Source organism: Elephantulus edwardii, unplaced genomic scaffold (assembly GCF_000299155.1).
Source record: "Elephantulus edwardii isolate Elephantulus edwardi_28Jun2011 unplaced genomic scaffold, EleEdw1.0 scaffold00322, whole genome shotgun sequence".
Taxonomy (NCBI): domain Eukaryota; kingdom Metazoa; phylum Chordata; class Mammalia; order Macroscelidea; family Macroscelididae; genus Elephantulus; species Elephantulus edwardii.
Window position 1 is genome coordinate 647,213 of NW_006400072.1, and position 19,235 is coordinate 666,447.

Consider the following 19,235-nt stretch of genomic DNA (forward strand, 5'->3'; position numbering starts at 1 on the left):
CATACTGGGAAGTTGAAAAGGTTATAATCCAGGTTAAAAGCAGAATTCAGTTAGAGGTCCTCTGAGCTTCTGAAAATGTGTTTGCAGGCACCTCAACCTTGAGCTTTGCAGCTTAAGGCCAGCGTTACAAAGTGCTCAGTCCTATCACTTTTGGCTTTCCTCCCTATACCCTAGTTGTCTGACAAATATGGTCAAAGGCTCTTGGCCTAGTTTGTGGGAGGTGGAGGACATCAAGGAGTGGAGTATCCAGCTTAGGACAGAGTTTCTCCTGGCCTTTGAAGAGCTTGGCTAGGGATGATGCCTTTGCCAGTCCAGGGGATGGGTGCAAGCAGGGTACTCAATCAGAGCTGGGTAGTGTGAAGAATTAAGCACTGCCAACTGAAATTTCCAAGGATGGCACACTTCTTGGAGGGCACTGCGCCAAGTGTGACCCTAGCATGTACTGGGCAGGGATGCCCAGTGAAGGGGAGGGACCTTCAGAGGTGAGGTCTTCACTGTTCCAGGGACTGACTGTTAACTAGGCTTGACACAGTGTGTTGGCTCCTGGATTGAGTTTATAGGTGGGCAAGCTCTTGTTACCATATGAAAGTTGCAAGAGCCTGGCATTAGGTGGAGCTGGGATGGTACTGGGGAACACTACTGGCCACCTGATGGTTGGTGGGGGTGGTGGGGGAAAGTCACTGCTCTGATCTTCTAGAAGGCATGGGGGAAAACGGGAGAGATTGCTTCTTTTTAGTCTTCAGGCAACACTTGGCATAGTCTAGACTTTCTAAAAGGTGCGTATAGTGGTATCTCATTGTGGTTTTCATTTGCATTTTTCTAGTAATTAATGTGAGCATTTTTGTATGTGATTATCTGCCATTTGTAGAGCATCTTCAGTGAAGACTCTCTAAATATTTTGTCCATTTTCAGTGTGTTGGTTTTTTTTTATTGTTGAATTTTGAGAGCTCTTTATGTTTCTTTGTTCTTTTATGATGTTTACTTTGTAAAGCTTCACAAAGTAAAACTCTTATATTCTTCCAGAAATTTTATAGTTTTAGGAATTTTATTTAGGTCGCTGATACATATAGAATTAATTTTTGCATATGATATAAGGAGTAGACCCAGGTTTATTTCTGTTGCATGTGACTATCCATTTGGCTTTCTGTTGAAAAGGCTGTCCTTTCTCTATTGCATTCATTGCACCTCTGTTAAAAGTTAAGTGTCTATACATGTGTGAATTATTGATGAGTTTTTTTTTATTCTGTTCCATTAATATGTTTATCAATACTGTTTTTTAATAATTCTTGAAATCATATAGGGTTAGCCTTTTAAATTTGTTTCCCTCCCTGCCCATAATTTCTTTAAAATGTCAATAATGCTGAGTGTCCCTTTGTTGTTGTTGTTGTTAGGTGCCATAGAGTTGACTACAACTCATCGTGACCCTATGAATAATAGAACTGTGCTCTATCTTGTACCATCCTCACAATCTCTGACATGTTCAAGCCCATTGTGGTACTCACTATGTCAAGCCATCTCACTGAAAGTCTTCCTCTCTTTTGCTGACCTTTCCCAGCATGATGTCTCTCCAAGGACTGGTTCCTCCTGACAATATTCCTAAAGTGAAATGAAGTTTCACTATCCTTTCCTCTAAGGAACATTCCACTTGCTCTTCCTTTAAACCAAATTTGTTTTGGCAGTACATGTTCTTTTGGCAGTATATGAGATGTTCAGTACTCTTTGCCAGTAGCACAATTCAAAGGCATTGATTCTTCTTGTCATTCTTATTCATTGTCCAACTTGTTCTTCTTGGGGAAGAACTGAAAAGAACATAACTTGGATCAGGTACACCTTAGTCTTTAAATTTACATCCTTGCTCTTTAGAACTTTGGAGAGGTCCTTGACAGCAGATTTTCCCAGTGCAACACATCTTTTGATTTATGGACTGTTGCTACCATTGATGTCGATCAGGTAAAATGAAATTGTTGACAGTTTCACTGTTTTCTCCATCAATCATGATGTTGCCTATTGGTTCATTGGTGAGGATTTTTGTTTTTTGGCATTGAGATATAATCCATATATCCATATAGTCTTCTGCAGTAAGTACTGTGAGTCTTCTTGATTTTTACAAATGGTGTATCTCTATGAATGGAGAATAACTTCCACAAGATTTATTCATTTAACACTATTTTTATGGTATTTTATAGTTTTTCCTTTTATGCTATGATTGGTTTCTAATGTAATTTTATAACACCCTGCTGTCTAGTTGGTTCTGACTCACACTCAGTAGGGCAGGGTAGAATTGTCCCACAAGCTTCTAAGGTTGTAAATATCTTTAAATTTTATTGGAATTTGAATGATAGTTTGTAGAACAAATTGGTTTGCTATTCAGTAGTTCATACATATTCTGTGACATTGGTTAAAGCCCTTGCATGATAGCAGAACTCTTCCTGCTTTCTCCTTGTGTTTCCTGTTTCTGTTTTCCTTTGCTGCCTTCAGCCGATGCTCTCCTTTTGACCTTATGTGGGTGATTGCTCTAAGGTGTAGAGTCTGTGACAATTTACCATATTGGCTTATCTATAGTTTCCCTGAAAGTTGAGTCATGGGAATGATTTCAGTTCCAATGACTAAGGATGACAGAAGAATCTATACCTTTGAGTTGTGATGCTGGAGAAGAGTATTAAACATACCGTGGACTGCCAAGAGAACATAGAGGTCTGTCCTGGAGAGGGTGAAACTAAGATGCTCTTTGGAGGCATCTTATATTTGGAGGTAAAATTCCTTCTTCCATACTTTGGCTGGACATGTTGTCAGGAGGAACCAGTCCTTGGAGAGGGACATCAGGCTTGGAACTATGGATTGTCAGCAGGAGAGGAAGACCCTGGATGAGATAGATTGATGCAGTGACTGTGGCAGTGGTGTCAGGTGTGTCAGAGACAGTGTGGTTGACAGAATAGGGCAAGGTTCAGAGCCATTGTTGGTTTGGTTGTTTTTTTTAACATGATATATTCTTTATTAATTGGTTCCTGGTTTCAAGTGCCTTTTGCTTCTAGTTTAAATGAACACTGTGGAGACAGCCTTCTTGCTGTCTGTTGGAAATGGTTAAGCTGTTGCTGTCACCTAAGCTGTTAGGAGACCCCCGAGCTCCTGTAGGTGGCATCTTCCCATCAGTCACCATCTCTGTCCAGAAGCTGTGATCAGCCATGCTGGGCAGCAATGCCTGGAGACAAAGAGCCGTGGCAGAAACCAAAAAGATGATCTTTCAGGCAAGGAGGAAAGCCCTTCCATTGGTACACCTGGGAAAGCAGCTTCAACTTCTAAGACTCCAAGTTCTCTACCCTGTGGGACAGCATCGCCTGGAAGCTGGCTGGACACCTCACTATGGTTGTGGCAGTGGGAGCACCGCCCTCCCACCTCAGGATGTCTGGTCCAGGGCGTCAGAGCCATTGTTAATAGAGTTGCTATGAGTGATAGTCTGTATGAAGAACAGATCATTTGAGACGCTGGGCTGTACGAGGAGGAATGTGTCATCAGGATTGGTGGAAGAATCAAACAACCGGCGTTATGCGGAAGACACCCCTGCTTGCTGAAACTGAGGAGGACCTGAAGTGCTTGCTGCAGAAGGTCAAGGACTGCGGTCTTCAATATGGATTGAAGCTCAGTATCAAGAAAACAAAGATTCTCACCACTGGGCCAATTGGCAGCATCAGTATGGATGGTGAAGAGATTGAGATAGTTAACAGTTTTAGTTTACGTGGCTCCACAGTCAACACTCTTGGTAACAGCAACCAGGAAATCAGGAGACAAATTGCATTGGGAAAGTCAGCTGTGAGGAACCTCTCAAGAGTACTGAAGAGCAACGACGTCAGGCTGGAGACTAAGGTGTGCCTTATCCAGGCTACAGTCTTTGCAGTTATGTGCTGTGCATCAGAGTTGGACAGTGAATAGGGATTATAGAAAGAGAATTGATGCTTTTGAGTTGTGGTGCTGGAGTAGAGTGAATATACCATGGACTGCTAGGAGAACAAACAGGTTTGTCCTGGAGAGGGTGAAGCCAGAATGCTCCCTGGAGTCAAGGATTCTGAAGCTCCATCTGACATATTTTGGCATGTTGCAAGGAGGGGCTGGTACTTGGAGAGGGACATCATGTTTGGGAGCGTGGAGCAACGGCACAGGAGAGGAAGACCTTTGAGATGGACCGATTCTGTGAGTGGAGTGGTGGGAATGAGTGCGTTTGAGATGGCTAGGTTGACACAGGATAGAACAGCGTTTAGAGCTCTTGTACATAGGGTCGCTATGAGTCACAAGCGACTGGATGGCACGTAACAACAACAATGAGTGATAGTCAGAGTTGACAGCACATGGCAAGGACTATAGTCTTAGAGGCTAAACAAATCTATCATACCGGTACTCCTGATCTTTTTTTATGAGCTTGGGTACACCTGACCTTTTTTTATGAGCTTGGGTTTGGCTCCACATTTTTCTCTCTCTAACTCAGATTCACTCATTGCTGTTGTTGTTTTTATGTGTTGGTGAATCAGCTAAAACTAATAGCCACCCTGTGAACAATGGATCAGAACCCTGTCCTATCCTCTGCCATCCTCACTCTGCCACACTTTGAGCCCATTGTTACAGTCATTATGTCAATCTCATTGAGGGTCTTCCTCTTCTTCACTGACCCTCCACCTTTTCAAATATGATGTTCTTAAAACTGGCCCTACTTAGCAACATACCTAAATAATAAAGTTTCACTATCTTAGCCTCCAAGGAGCACCAGGATGCATTCTTCCCAAGACATATTTGTTTGCTTGCTTGGCTGTCCATGGGATATTTAGTGCTCTTCTCCAGCATTACAACTCTAAGACATTGATTCTCCTTCTGTCATCTTTATTCTCTGTCAAACTCTCCAATGCATAGCAAGTAATTGAAAAGATGTTGGCTTGGGTCAGATGCACCTTGGTCTTTAAACAAACATCTTTGCTCTTCACCTCTTTGATGAGGTCCTCAACAGCAGGTTTTCCCAATGCAATCTGCCTGCCTTTTGATTTCTTTACTGCTGATGCCATGGCTGTTGATTGTGAATCCAAGTAAGATGAAATTATCAACAATTTCAATCTTTTTCTCCATCTATCATGATGTTACCTATTGGCCCAGTGGCAAGAATCTTTCTTTTCTTGATGTTGAGATTTCATCTATACTGAAAACTGTGGTCTTCGATCTTCTGCAGCAAGCATTTCAGGGCTCCCTCCCTTTTATTTAGCAAACCAGGTGTGCTATCTGGATAATACAAGTTGTTGATGAGTCTTCCTCTAATCCTGATGCCACATTCTTCGTAAAGCTCAGCTTCTTGAATGATTTGCTCAACATGTAGCTTGAGAAGGAATGGAGAAAGAATATATCCCTGAAGCACACTTTTCTTGATTTGTTCTTGGAACAGCATGTAGTGTTCCTTTGCTCTGTTTGGACAGTGATTTATTGGTCTAGGTATAGGTTATGCATGACCAAAATTAAGTATTTTGGAATTCCCATTCTTCTCAGTGTTAGCCAATTTGTTATGAACTGCACAGTCAAATGCCTTTGCATAGCTGATAAAACACAAGTAGATGTCCTTTTGATACTCTCTGCTTTCAGCCAAGATACATCTTAACATCTGCAGTGATGTTTCTGGTGCCACAGCCTCTTCTAAGCCCAGTCACTTTTCATTCATTTAATAGTACTGTCCCTAGATGTTGTTCCAAGAACAGAGAGAAAAAGGTAAGAGACACCTCAGTTCTTCAGAAGTACACAGTCTACAAACACAACTAGAATGCAGTGCTGTGAAATTGCTGAACCAGGAATTGGAGCATGTGGCCTGCCAGGTTACAAGTATTTACTGGGAGAACAGCAGAGTGGAATATTTAAGGGTAGGCCTATTCCTGCAAAGCAGGGCCTTGATGTTGCCATATGGCTGTTATAATAGAGATGTTCCTTAATGCTAAGGTATTACTCCCTAGGCTCAAAGACAGAAAGTAGGTGGGATTTTTCCTGATAATGAAAGATGGGGAGAGTTTTCTACACCACAGTGTTGGCTGTGCAGAATCATGGAGGTGTAAGAAAGGATTTGTGTTTATTTGTCCAAGGCAGATGTAGCTGGAGTATGGGACTAGTTTTGAAGCTATGGTGTGCAGTGTGTTGACTGTCCTGAGGACTATAGGGAGCAAATCGTCAGATTTGTTCTGGAAGCAGGATTTACAGTTCCTTTCCTGAGAGTTTGTAAGGGCTAGAGACATAATAAGTGACTGAGAGGATGTGGAAAATATGTCAAGGTTGAAGATGAGTCTGAAGTTCCCAGCTTGGGCAGCTTTCATGAATCAAAATAGCAGGGGCACAGGAGAAACGTTTTGAAGGAAAGGAGTGCAGTTTGGGACCTAAGGCTGCTCATCCCCTTCTTGATGGGCCCTTGTAAGGGAACTTTGGACAAAGAGAAGCCTAATGGCTCAAGAGAAATTATTTTGGACACTTTGAGGGCTCCCAGAGACCATTTTGCTAGGAACTCAGGCTGAGCATGTCCTCCTTGTTTAGTATCTGCCTTTCCTGGTAGGCATGAGTTGTCTATGAAGAGTTTATAGTCCCTGCTGTTCATTATGTAACCCTCCTGCAGGTGAGTGCCTGCCTGAACTGGATGGAATCAAACCTATGGGACCCTGGGATCCTGCTTTACCTTGGTCACCCCTGGTGTTTCCCTGTGGTGCTTCAGGGAGCCTGTGTGCTCTGTGTGGGTGACAGGAGGAGGGCCACCGGAGGAAAGGCCTTGTCTAGGAGGCCGAGGGTTCTAGCTCCTCTGTACTGGGAGGAATAGGTGACCAGCGTCCTGAATGACAGGCAAGAACTCCTTGGTTAAAGTAGAATCCCTTCCTACATTTTTCCTTTTTCTCACCAAACTATTCAGGAAAGAGTTTGGCTGATTCCAGTAAAAGGTGTAAATTGCCAGTGAATTACTATAGCTGTGGGGGAACCATGTACACAGCAAAGGACTTCAGAGTCAGACAGACATTTTAATCCCTTTCTGCCACTCCCCCCCTCCTCTGTAATCCTGTAACCCACCTGTAAACAAAGGGATGGTAATAATACAAGACAATTTTGTTCTGTTGTTAGAACAATATTGAGTTTGCAACCAACAACAAAAACAACAAGAATATCAACATTACTACTTATTTAGATTCTGGAAGCAGGAGTGGCATCCACTTCCTAAACAACATGCCTCTGGAAACTCTATGAGCTTTGATAAATGTCAATAGTTAATAGAAAGGCTTCAGGCCTTTTGTTCGTAGGGTTACTATGAATCATGCTTGACTCAACGGCAGTCAACAACACCACAACAGGGTCATTACAAGGATCAAGAGAACAGCCTGGTAGATTGAATCCCCAACTGTCTGGTCTCTAGGGAGTTCTCAGAAAATGTTGAAGTCCTTCTTTACCATTAGCAAATTAGTACTCACATCTATACTTCCAGTAGGCCAGTGAACTAGGGCTAATTTCTGTGTTGTTCCCCTTTTACTGATGAGGAAGCTTATATTGGAGAGACCAAGCTGAATGCCCTTGGCTCCTGCATTTGCTGAAGTGGAACTGGCATGGGGTTCCTGATTTTATCTTTCACTTTGCTTTGGAGAGGACCTTGCCAAAGAAACTATGAAACATCTCTGATGATGGATCTTGGGAAACTGTGGTTAGGGGTGGGTGGAGTTTGGGTCTGGAGTGTATCCTGAACGTTTAATGCCTCTGTCCCCGTGCTGCATTCAAGTCTACGTTGCTTGCACCTCCTTGCACAGTCACTAGCCTACCCTGTTCTCATCTTTCTCATCTTCACCCTCTTAGTGCCTGTGTCTGCCTGTCCACAGGTGCAGTGGGAAAATTACTTGCGGTAGGATGAGCTCCAGGCTCTCTATTTTCAGACATGTTACATAAATTTTCACAGTATTGTTAGGTACCATTGAGCCAACTATGATTCATAAAGGCCCTACGAACAACAGATCTTAACCTTGTCCTACTGTGGAACATCCTCACAATCTCCAGCATTTCTGAGCCCATTGTTACAGTCACCATGTCAAGTCATCTAGTTGGGGGGTCTTCCTCTTTTCTTCAGACCCTCCTCCTGTCCCAGCAGGATGTCTTTTTTTAAGGACTGGCCCCTCCTGACAACATGCCCAAAGTTTTTAAATGAACTTTCACCATCCTTACCGTTAAGGAGCATGCAGGTTTCACTTTATTCAAGACAGATTTGTTTCTTTTGGCAGTCTGTGGGACACTTCAATACTCTCCTCCAACACCACAACTCAAAGGCATTGATTCTTCAACCACATTTACTCATTGTCTAACTTTCAGATGCATAGAAGAAATAGAAAAGATCATGGCCTGGATTGGGTGCACCTTAGTCTTTAAAATGACATTGTTGCTCTTTAGTACTTTGGAGAGGTCTTTGACAGCAGCTTTTCCCAGTGGAACACATCTTGTGATTTCTTGACAGCTGCTACTATGAGTATTTATTATGGATCCAGATAAGAATGGACCTTTTGACATCAATCTTTTCTCCATCTATCATGATGTTGCCTATTGGTCCAATGGTGAAAAGTTTTGTTTTCTTTTTTAAGTGTAACATTGAAGGCTACAGTTTTCAGTAAGTGCGTCAGGTTTTCATCATTTTCAGAAAGCAGTGTTGTCATCTGCATAACACAGGTTGTTGATGAATCTTCCTCCAATCCTGATTCTTTTTCGTAGAGTCCAGTCTCTTGAATTATTTGCTCAGCATGCAGATTGAATAGGTATGGAGAAAGTAGCTTTGTTTATAATAGGAAAAAACTGAAAACAACCCAGATGTCCAGATAAATCTGCTTTGGAAGTGGAGCTGGATTACTCCTTAGAAGTGAGGACAGTGAGGCTGTCACATGCTTCAGGCCGGTTATCAGGGGAAACCTGGCCTTGGCTAAGGACTTCAGTTTTGGACACGTAGAGGGTCAGTGAGGTAGATTGGGACAGTGATTCTGAGAGTAGGTTTAAAGGCACATCAGAGATTGTGCAGGGTTTTCTTCTGTTGTTCATGGGTGACTGAATCAGACCTGATTTGATAGCAGCTAATAACACATCAGACTTTGCTGGCCCAGTGGGTAAGGAGTTGTGCTGCCAACCCAAAGGCAGAAGGAGGTGCGAATCCACCAGCTGCTCTGTAGGAGAAAGATGGGCAGTCTTCTCCTGTGCGATTCACTGCCTCTGAAACCCCACTGGAGAGTTAGCTATGGGTCGATTCCAACTTGACAGTACATTAAAAAACAACCCTTCCCCTAACTCAAAGCAAAACAAAACAAGTTTCAGGTGAAAGTAGAGCGCACGATGATCTGAGATAGACAGACGTATAAACCAGGCAGCCTCACACACCGGCAGCCCTCAACTCTTTCCTGTTCCCAGACCCACTGTTTGGCTTATGGTGGTGATTTGTTCTTTGCTTACTAAATTTGACAGAATTTCCTTTTCTAGTTGCCACTGGCCCACCAATCCTGTTGTTTTACTGTGTTTCATGTTCCCTGCCTGGCCCAAGCATCTTCGTTTAGGAGAGTTGACTTGGGTGGATGACTGTTACTCTGATGTGCAGTGCTCATGGGATGAAGGACCATGCATGGGACATGATGGAAAGAAGAATGAATTCTGTCTGGGATTAAGGCAAAGGTTTGAGGTGTCAGGAAAACCATTACTTAGGAGATGACTTATAACAGGAGTCCTGAAGAATAGGTAGGAGTTCAACAAAAGGTTGAAGTGGATTCAGGGATCCTAGAAAAGGGAGGCAACAGCAAGAGTGCTAGTCGTACCCCATCATAGCCTGGAAATTCAGGGATAGCTGTGCTGGGAGTTGGTAGGTAGAGCCCTGCTTCACAGGTGAGGTGGTCATCAGTGGCCCGAGTCCTTCGGTCACAGGGGAGGGCTTTTCTGAGATTAAATAGGGCCTGGAACAGAAGAGTGAAACTCTTGCTGCCTTGACCCCTCCACCTCACCCCACCACTTTAAAACGTAAAAGACTCAAGTCAACTGAAGTGTTGAGTATTGTCTTGTGCACTGGGCTTCACTATGCCTTCTATGTGCAGCCGTACCCGGGCCTGTACGTCAGAGAGAAGCAGCACAGAGAAGTCCCCCCAGCGCTGGGGTAAGACAAGGAAGCTCGACTGAACAAGGCTGGGTTAATGATCTGCCAGGCAGGAGGCAAAAACCATGGGAAGACTTGTTGATAATTTGCCCAACAAAATCTCTATTGGCTTGTCAGATGACAAGTGCAGGTGGACAACTTCCGGTGGGTGGAGATGTTGGAGACTGGGGTAATGGTTTCTCTCAGCAGATATTCTAAGTAGTTTAAGGCCGATTACGTACTTTGGGTAATGAAAAACTGCCTTAGCCTCAACAGTATGCAAATTACACAGTGGTTAGCTTTACTAGCTAATACGTGGAGGCCAAGTGGGGCTGGGTAACAGGCTTCATGGGTAGAAATGAGAGTGCTGGTGGAGTAGTGGAGAAGTAGCTGCACTGCCAAACCAGATAGATACAAGCAGTTTGAATCCACCAGCTGCTGCAAGGGAGAAAGATGGGTACCCTCCTTACATGTGGTTTATAGTCTCTGAAAACCCACTGTCTGCATAAACAGTGCATTTTGTTTCCATTCCTTCTTTTTCTGCACAGTTGTTAGCACACTGTCATTGTTTTTTTGAGGCAGGCTTACAAACCATTTATTGGTTTTGACTTAAGAGTGAGGCAAGTGGCGAGGGCGGTGCTGTGTCCCTTTGGTGACAGCTCTGTCCTGTCTGTACATTTATAAATTCCCTTTTCACAACCCCAGGATCTTGTGGTACACACAGGATTTTTTTTTTAATTTTTCTTTTTAAATCTTAAAAAAACCCAACAACCAACCCAAACCAAAAAAACCTAACAGCTGCTGAGTATGGGAGAAAACTATGAGGAATGTTTTTATCCCAAGCCTCGTTTACAAATTATCATTGCTTGCAATAACTTTCCAGTTCATGCTTGCAAAAATTATTGCAACCAAAGTCACTGATTGCTCTGGCTACTCATTTATGTAAACTTTGAACCTTTTAGAGAAAGGCTTTTCTGAAATGGGAGCAGTGGCTGTGAGTTTGACCAAGGCCCTCTCCACACACTCCCAGGCTGCTTCTGGAAGCTGGACATTGGCTAGGGCCAAGTGGCCACTATGTCCCAGGGTGGTAACACAAAAGGGTCAAGTCAGGACAGTGAGGAATTAACAGTTAACTGGGTTCAGACCAGGACATGACGTGGTGGGGCTTGTTGACCTCTGTGCACTTATGGATCTCCATTTTCTTGGCCTCATGAGCTGCTTCTTCCAGTAGTAAGTCTTTTCCTTCCTTCTGGACTGACACAGTGACTGTAACATGGGCCCGAGCATTTCCCATCATGAGGATGGTGCAGGATAGAGCAAGGTCAGAGCTGTTGTTCATTGGATTGCAATGAGTCATAGTCAGCTCGATGGCTCCTAACCACAGCGAATGAAGTGGCAAGCAGGGCTCAGTGGTGTTTGCTGGGACGCTCAGATATCCATAGGTTAAACCTTGCTCTATCTTGTGGGATGCTAGAATGAGCACTTTGGGTTCAGGGTGATTCCTGGTTGCTGTGTCTCTTCAGCTTAACTCCTTCACTGTTTTGTTGTCTGTTTCTCCAGGTGCCTGAGTAGGCTTGGTAAACTGCTCACCCAGTCTCCCCTGAGGCCTTGCCTAACGACCACCCTGGGGACTTCATGGAGCAAGCTGTGCTTAGACAGTTCTGAGGATCTGGTGTGGAGTAGGGCAGCCTGGGGAAAAGAGGGCTGACCCAGGGGCTTGACTTTTCCTCCTCTTGTGGAAGTTAGAGGAAATCTGAATCACTGGTTGAGGCTGGCATACAAAGCCTTCTCTGAGATTCCTGACAGGACCATTCACTCCCTGCGAGCCAGAGTAGCGTTTTATTTCTTTTAAGTGTAATTTCCATTTTATTTTCTTTCAAATGAGTTTTTCTTTAGCCTTTAAGGAATCAAATCTTTCCATGGTCCTTGGCTGAGGTCATGGGGCAGCACCTGCAGGTCTCACTCTGGGTGGAGAGGTTCTGTCCTTCTGAGTGTCATGAGAACAGTTCCTCACTGTGCTGTGAACAGTACAACTCATACATAGTGTGGTTTCACAGAGAGCTAGGGAAGCACATACGCATTGAAGACACTCGCTTTGGAAATGTCCCTGATGGCAGTGGCTTCAACAACATCGAATTACGAACTTCTTAATTGCCTTGTCTATGGTCAAGTAGCAGATGCAGTTCCTGGAGTGAATAGGTTGCCCATGGCCATGGCCCTTTTTTACACTACTCTTGTTTCTTCTTTACTTTGTCTTCTTGGAAATGAGGACCTGAGAGCCAGAGGAGCATCTTAAAAGCGTGGATCAGAGTGGATCTTGTCTTCACTTGGGCACCTACAAAACTCAGAGACTCAGGCAAGGGCTCCGGACAGGGCCTTTGCGTCAGGAAGTGTGTCCCAGAAAACAGATCTAGGGACTGGCGAGAGTGAAACTGGGAGAAAAGGGGCTTTCTTTTTTTTTTTTTTTTACTATTAGAGCCTCTATGTGGAATATTAGAAAAGGGGCTTTCTGAGGAGTCTAAAGGGTATGTCTCAAAATTGTCCCCCAGGGGTGGCAAAGGAGCATTTCCCTTTGATCCTCTCTCCTCTCCCTGCCCCTGGGAGATGATGGGGCAGCGTGGGGTGGGGTGTCACTCTCTCATTCTTCTAGGTTGTGATTATGGGAATGTGAGTAGGTTCCCACAGGCTCCGTGTCTGGAGCCCAGATAGAAGCTTTGGGATGGAGACCATGGCCAGCCTGGCCTGAGGTGCCGCCAGGTCGTGCTGCGTGAGGCAGGCTGGTGGAGGGCAGGCTAGCCTGAAGGAGATGCCTGATACCTTTCAGACAATCTCGAATGGCTTTCCATTGCAACCAAAAGAAAATCCACACTCTACCTTGGATAAGATACAAGATCCTACATGCATCGTTTCTGCCCTGTGAAAAAATAAGTGTAATTGTCTCAAAGTTTCAGTGACTTTGAAAAAATAGACCAAGAAGCAGTTGTCAGAATAGAACAAGGGAATACTTTACTGTTAAAGTCAGGAAATGCTGAGTAAATAATTCGAGAAGCTGCACTCACTATATGAAGAAGAATGTCTCATGAAGATCAGAGGAAGACTCATCTACAACCTGTGTTATGCGGATGAGACAACCTTGCTTGCTGAAAGTGAGGAGACTCGAAGTATTTACAGAAGACTGCAACCTTGAGTGTTGATTACTTCTCAACATGAAGAAAACAAAAAAAACCTCACCTCTTGACCAATAGGCAACATCATGAGAGCTGGAGAAAAGATTATTAATGATTTCATTTTACTTGGCTCCATAATCATCACTCATGATAGCAGCAGTCAGGAAATCAAAAGTCATGTCAGGGACCTCTTAAATGTGATGAAGAGTAGTGATGCCTGATTAAAGACTAAGGTACACCTCCAAGACATGGTCTTTTCATTTGCTTCCTGTACATCTGGAAGTTGGACATTGAATAAGGAAGACTGAAGGAGAATCGACACCTTTGATTTGTTATGTTGGAGTCCCATGGATTACAGAAAGAACAAGCAAGTCTGTTTTAGAGGAAGCGCGGCAAGGGTGCTCCTTAGAAGTCAGGAGGGTGAGACTTCCTCTCACATCCTTTGTGAGACATGTGACAGGAGGGCCAATCCTTGGAAAAAGATGTTGTGCTGGGAAAGGTAGAGGGTCAGTGGAAGTAAGGAAGGGCCTCTAGGAGATGGAATGACACAGTGACTGCAGCGATGGGCTGGAGCATGGCAGAGGTCATCACGATGCTGCAGCATAGGACCAGGTTCATAGGGTCACTGCGTGTTGTCGTCAGCTCCAGGGCAGCCAACAGCAGTCCTCTTCAACTGTGAGAAGATACATTTGTTTTTGATAAAACCATCCACTTGTGGTATTTATGCTATAGCAGTACTGGATAACTAAGATGTTTCTCAAAATCAGGCCACTGGTGTTCTCTGTGGGCTCGGAAGGCCTGCCTTCTCTCTGTCCCCCTTCCAGTCTCTCTTGTGGGGTCCCACGCAGTGGAACCCCTGTTTACAGCTTAGGCGCATGGAACTGGGCTTCCCACTTCCTACCTTCCAGTCTGCATTACATGTTCACCGGAGGCCCCCTCTTTTCTTCAGCTGCAGATTTGGGACACAGCAGGCCAGGAGCGGTTTCGCACCATCACCCAGAGTTACTACCGCAGTGCCAACGGAGCCATCCTTGCCTACGATATTACCAAGAGGAGCTCCTTCCTGTCAGTGCCTCACTGGATCGAGGATGTGAGGAAGTACGCAGGTTCCAACATCGTACAGCTGCTCATTGGTGAGTTCAGAGGGACTGGGGCTGGGGTGTTGGGAGCAGAAGTGGCTCAGTGTTCCCTAGCAATGACTCTCTCTTCCCTCCTCCCTCCTGTCACTGATAATCACTAAAACACTGTTTTACAACTATTTTCTATGTCTGATTTATTACACTCACGACACTTTTCTTCAGGGCTTGTTTATATTATAGCATGTAAAACAACTTCATTCCTTTCAATGGCTGAATAGTTTCTGTTTTTTTAAATGAAGGGCAAGCCTGTACTCAGAGGGGGGGCTGAGTGTGGCCAGGTAGGAATGGAGGCAGAACTTGCTTGTGAGCCTTTGGATTCTGATCTTGCCAGTCAGTTACTCAGTCAGTTTTACTCAGAACTGGAATGAGAGGAAATGAGGAAGGAAGCGCAGATTTGCTCCACAGTTATTGTGTGTCTGCACAGTGGCCAGCATGGTGTCTAATGCTTCCGTGTGTCGTTAGCAGTTCACTGTTGCTAGTTTATAAGTGATGGAAACTGAGGCTCAGACAGGTGTGGGAGGTGGGGGGACTTATTCTAGACCACACCTGCTGTGAGCTAGTTGTGATTCAGTGACTTTCGCAAATGCTGTAAAACTGCAGAGCAGGGGGGCTCTAAGTTCAGCACATACCAGAGTACTTGGAAGGCTTGTTAGCCCCTCACAGAGCTTCTGATTTGGGTGGTAGAAGTTAAGTAGAGCCCAAGAATTTTTACATTTTAAACAGTTTCTCAAGTTCCTATTTTGAAACCACTGCTGCAGAGCGATGTGCCCACCTCTCCCCCTATACAAACGTCTTTGTGTGCTGCCTGTGGTCTTTGCTTCAGCATTAGGCCCAGTTCTGTGCAGATAGAGCCAGTGTAACAGATTTGAGTCTAAGAGTCCAAACTTGGCTCCAGCTGAGAGTAAGGATGACAGTTGGTTCCACATGGATTTCCTGCCAGACCAGGACAGAAAAGCCAAGACAGAGGCTGCATGCCCTGCAGAAGGTGGACTTTACTCTACTCGCATAACCGCTTCCCTCTCACCAAGGAAATGAGAAATAAAACAACATGCACATTTCAGTGTTGTCTGTCTTCCAAGTACTCACCACCTAGCTTCAACAACTACCAGCTCAAGTCTACTCTTATTTCATCTAGACACCCCTATCCACTCCCCTCTCTTTTATTATTTTGAGGCAATTCTGAGACAAATACCCATCTTTTTCCCTTAAATTTTATTTTATTATTTTTTGTGCATGTACTGTCAAATCAGATCTGACAGGTACAGGAGGAAATTGTCCCTCCTTCTCCGGCAGAGCATCTGGTGGATTCGAACCGTGTACCTTTGGGATTTCAGTACAGCTTCTTTCCACTAGGCCACCAGAGCTCCCCTACAAACACCCATTTTATTGACAACTATTTCTTTTTTTTTTTTTTAACATAAAACGTATTTTTTATTGCTCTTTGTATGGATTTCTTAATTATTAAAAAATAAAACATTCTGAAAGACAGAAAAAGAAAAGTTTTCTAGACTTTTTTTTTTTCTACCTAGTCTTATTCTCTAAGTTTATCCCCCATGGGTTACCATGTCAGTATATAAGATGTTGGTGACATAGCTACAAGCAATACACAATCCAGTAAACTATGGCAGACTAATGGTGCAAGTACCATAAAAACCAAGGTATCAAATGTTTCGTTAACTGAACCCAAAAACGTTTCTTTTGACTTCTTTTGTGTCCTCTGGTTTCCTCTGCTCCTTTTCTTATTTCCATCCGTTTCTTGTTTTCCAATTTGATCTCTTGCCTCAACATAAAGTCTTTCCCACAGATCTGAACGCTGCTGTTCGAAGATTAGCTTCTGTTCCAGCTCAGTGAGTCTTTCCCGTAAGGTTTCTATTTCCTTTTTTTCAGTCAGTACATTTTCTGTAGCAAGGGTCTTTTGCTTATCTATAAAAGACTCCTGTCCTTGCTGACATTGGGAAATATAATCCTTCATATCACTTAATTTATCTTCACGGTTTTTGACCAACTGTTGATGTCTCAGAACCTGAACTATACCACAGATATACCCAGATTCCAGGATGATGGCAATCACCAAAGCAAGTATGACACATTTCTTAAGATCACTACTGAAATGGCACTTATCCAAGTTCTCCTTGCAAGGTTCGGGCTCCTGTTCAGCAGGCGGTCCCTCATCAGCAGGACTGGGCTGATGACTAATTTCATCACTACTTGATTCATCATCATTATGTTGAGATGAAAATGCAATTTCTGGCTGACAGAATGTATACTGGCTGCTAAAGGAAGAAGCCATGTGAAAGGTTTCTGTGCTCTCTGACAACTATTTCTATGAGTCTATAGAAGACATGAATCATTTTAAGAATTAACAAGACTGTTTATGTATCTAAAAAATGGACTTACCAGATTTTAGTATACTTTATAATCACATTGTTGTTGTTTCATACTGTAGAGTCAAAACTGACCCATAGCTGACTCCTAGGGTGGGTTTTCAGCTGCAGTTAATCACACAGGAGGAGATTGCCCATCTTTTCTTCTGTGGAGCAACTGATGGCCTCAAACTGCATGCCTTTGGCATTGCAGCACAGCTTCTTGCCAGTAGGCCACCAGAGCTCCCTAATCACATTACACAAGTCAATTATTTAAAGACTTCAGGAAAAATCCTTATAGTAACTGGCTCAAACAACAATTCAATGGATTATTTTAGATGTGATAAAAACATCTCAAACATGGTAGGAGGAGCCAAAAGTGCACTTCCAAAGTGATAATCATTATCACACTGTGAGAAAAGAAAAAGAGTGTCCCAGTCTTACAAAAATCCCTCCAAACTCTTGTTGAAGCAAATACCCACAAATAGCAGTAACTCATTGCCACTGAGTCAGAACCAACCCCTAGCTGACCCTCCAGCAAGTTTTCAGAAGTGGTAGATTGCATGGGAGAAGATTGTCCATTTTTCTCATGTGGAGCAGCTAGGTGGATTCGAACCATGTGCCATTGGGTTGGCAGCACAGTTTCTTACCACTAGATCACCAGAGTTCCCTCATAAGGTGGATAGGATAGTCCAAGTAATAAACATTATAACAAATTTTAGCCCAAAAGTGCTGGTTTCTTTGTTGGCCTCGGTGTTTACAGAGTGTCAGTTATTTCCATGTCTGTTCAGTGTTCAATCCCTACTCTTGTTCCCCTGTGCTGGCAATGGGGACAGTGTCGGCTGAGTGACTTTCCCAAGGGTCCCAGCCCTGGGTGGGAAGCTGGAATTCTACTTCAGGTATTTCAGCTCTACAGGTTGGTGTTCTCACCCAGTCCTACTGCTTTTTAGGAAAAAGCATAAGAAAATATTGATTGTAAGAGAAAAGAAATAAAATGAGGATTCAGAGGATAGGATTTGAACTTTAATACAACAAAAGATTTTTTTGGAAAAGATGGCTGACCATGCATAGGTGTTCTTGTTCGAGGCTGGCAGAGATGGGTGGGTGTTGTGGCTCGTAGGGGAGGCGCACTCAGTGTCTGGGAACTTACCACGCTGTCTGGCCTTTGCCTACAGGGAACAAGTCAGACCTCAGCGAGCTCCGGGAGGTCCCGCTGGCTGAGGCTGAGAGCCTAGCTGAGCACTACGACATCCTCTGTGCCATTGAAACGTCAGCCAAGGACTCGAGCAACGTGGAGGAGGTCTTCCTGCGGGTGGCCAACGAACTCATCGTGCGGCACGGTGGCCCCATGTTCAGCGAGAAGAGCCCTGACCACATCCAGCTGGACAGCAAGGACATCGGCGAGAGCTGGGGCTGTGGGTGCTGACTGGGCCGCGGTGCGCAGGCCGGCTTCTCCACTCTGTCTCTCTCTGGCCTGCCAATTCATGCCCTGAACTGGCCCACCAGGGCCCCAGCATTTCCAGAGTGGCTGCAGGGGGTCCTGGATGACATGATCTCTTGTGACCTGGATGCTAGTGGGAAAGAGCCTTTGACAGAGAAAAATACAGGAAACCTGCAGCCTGAGACCTTCCCTCGAAGTCTTCACATTCCAGGAGTGACCTGAGCCAGACCACCTGTGTGGACAGCAGCTGGGGCAGGAGTCTGAGGGGCGGCAGAAGGTGGGATGCCTCCACTCTACATCTCCTCTTGAGCATTTCCTATATTGAGTTTACCATAGCTGTGGCAGCCGGAAGCTGCCTGCTGGGTACATGGCTGTTGACTGAGATGTTTAGGGTAGCAGCAGAGAACTAGAGCTGGACTGACCAGCTGCTGCTCATGGTCATTGTTGAGAGCAGCCTGCTCACTCTTCTGAGGATGTATTCCTTCCATCACTGCCAGTCCCTTGGTTCCTAGACACCTCGGGGCCTGGCTTGCTGCCTTAGACATGACCTCTGGTGTCCCGGGAGCTTCTTGTTTTCACGGGCACCAACTGTGGAGTCACGGACACCGCCTCAGTCTGCACAGGCTGCTGGCTCGGGCCCAGAGTTCTGCCACTCAGGCTGTAAAACCTGCGAATTCTTCAGCATTAGCTTGCAGAAACCTGGGGTGCAGGGAACAAGATAGGAAGGGGAACACTGATGATGAAACGAAAAATTTGCCATACCGAGACTCAGGTCTGAGAGAGGCTTTCAGACCCCCCCCCCCCAGGTGTCAAATTCCTTCCTGCCATGTTGAGGAGTGTCAGCTCGCTTATAGGTCCTAGCCTCGCTTCAACTTCTTGTGACCTAGTCGTTTCCACCCCTCCTGCCCTCATGAGGCCCTGAACTAGAGGCCTTGATGAGTGGTGGTGCTGATGTCTCCCTGTCTAATACCTGGGCTCTTGGATGTGATCAGAGACCAT

The 19,235-nt window shown here is 44.6% G+C and overlaps 1 protein-coding gene across 1 annotated transcript in view; it reads left to right on the forward strand.

The window, feature by feature from the left end:
* The window catches only part of RAB43 (RAB43, member RAS oncogene family), a 29,896-nt gene extending 11,675 nt beyond the window's left edge, over window positions 1–18,221 (forward strand). The window contains exons 2-3 of the mRNA XM_006901358.1: window positions 14,243–14,426; window positions 17,971–18,221. Coding sequence (XP_006901420.1) covers window positions 14,243–14,426; window positions 17,971–18,221 — 435 coding nt within the window. The remainder of the gene's footprint in view (window positions 1–14,242; window positions 14,427–17,970) is intronic.
* Window positions 18,222–19,235: the final 1,014 nt, after the last annotated feature.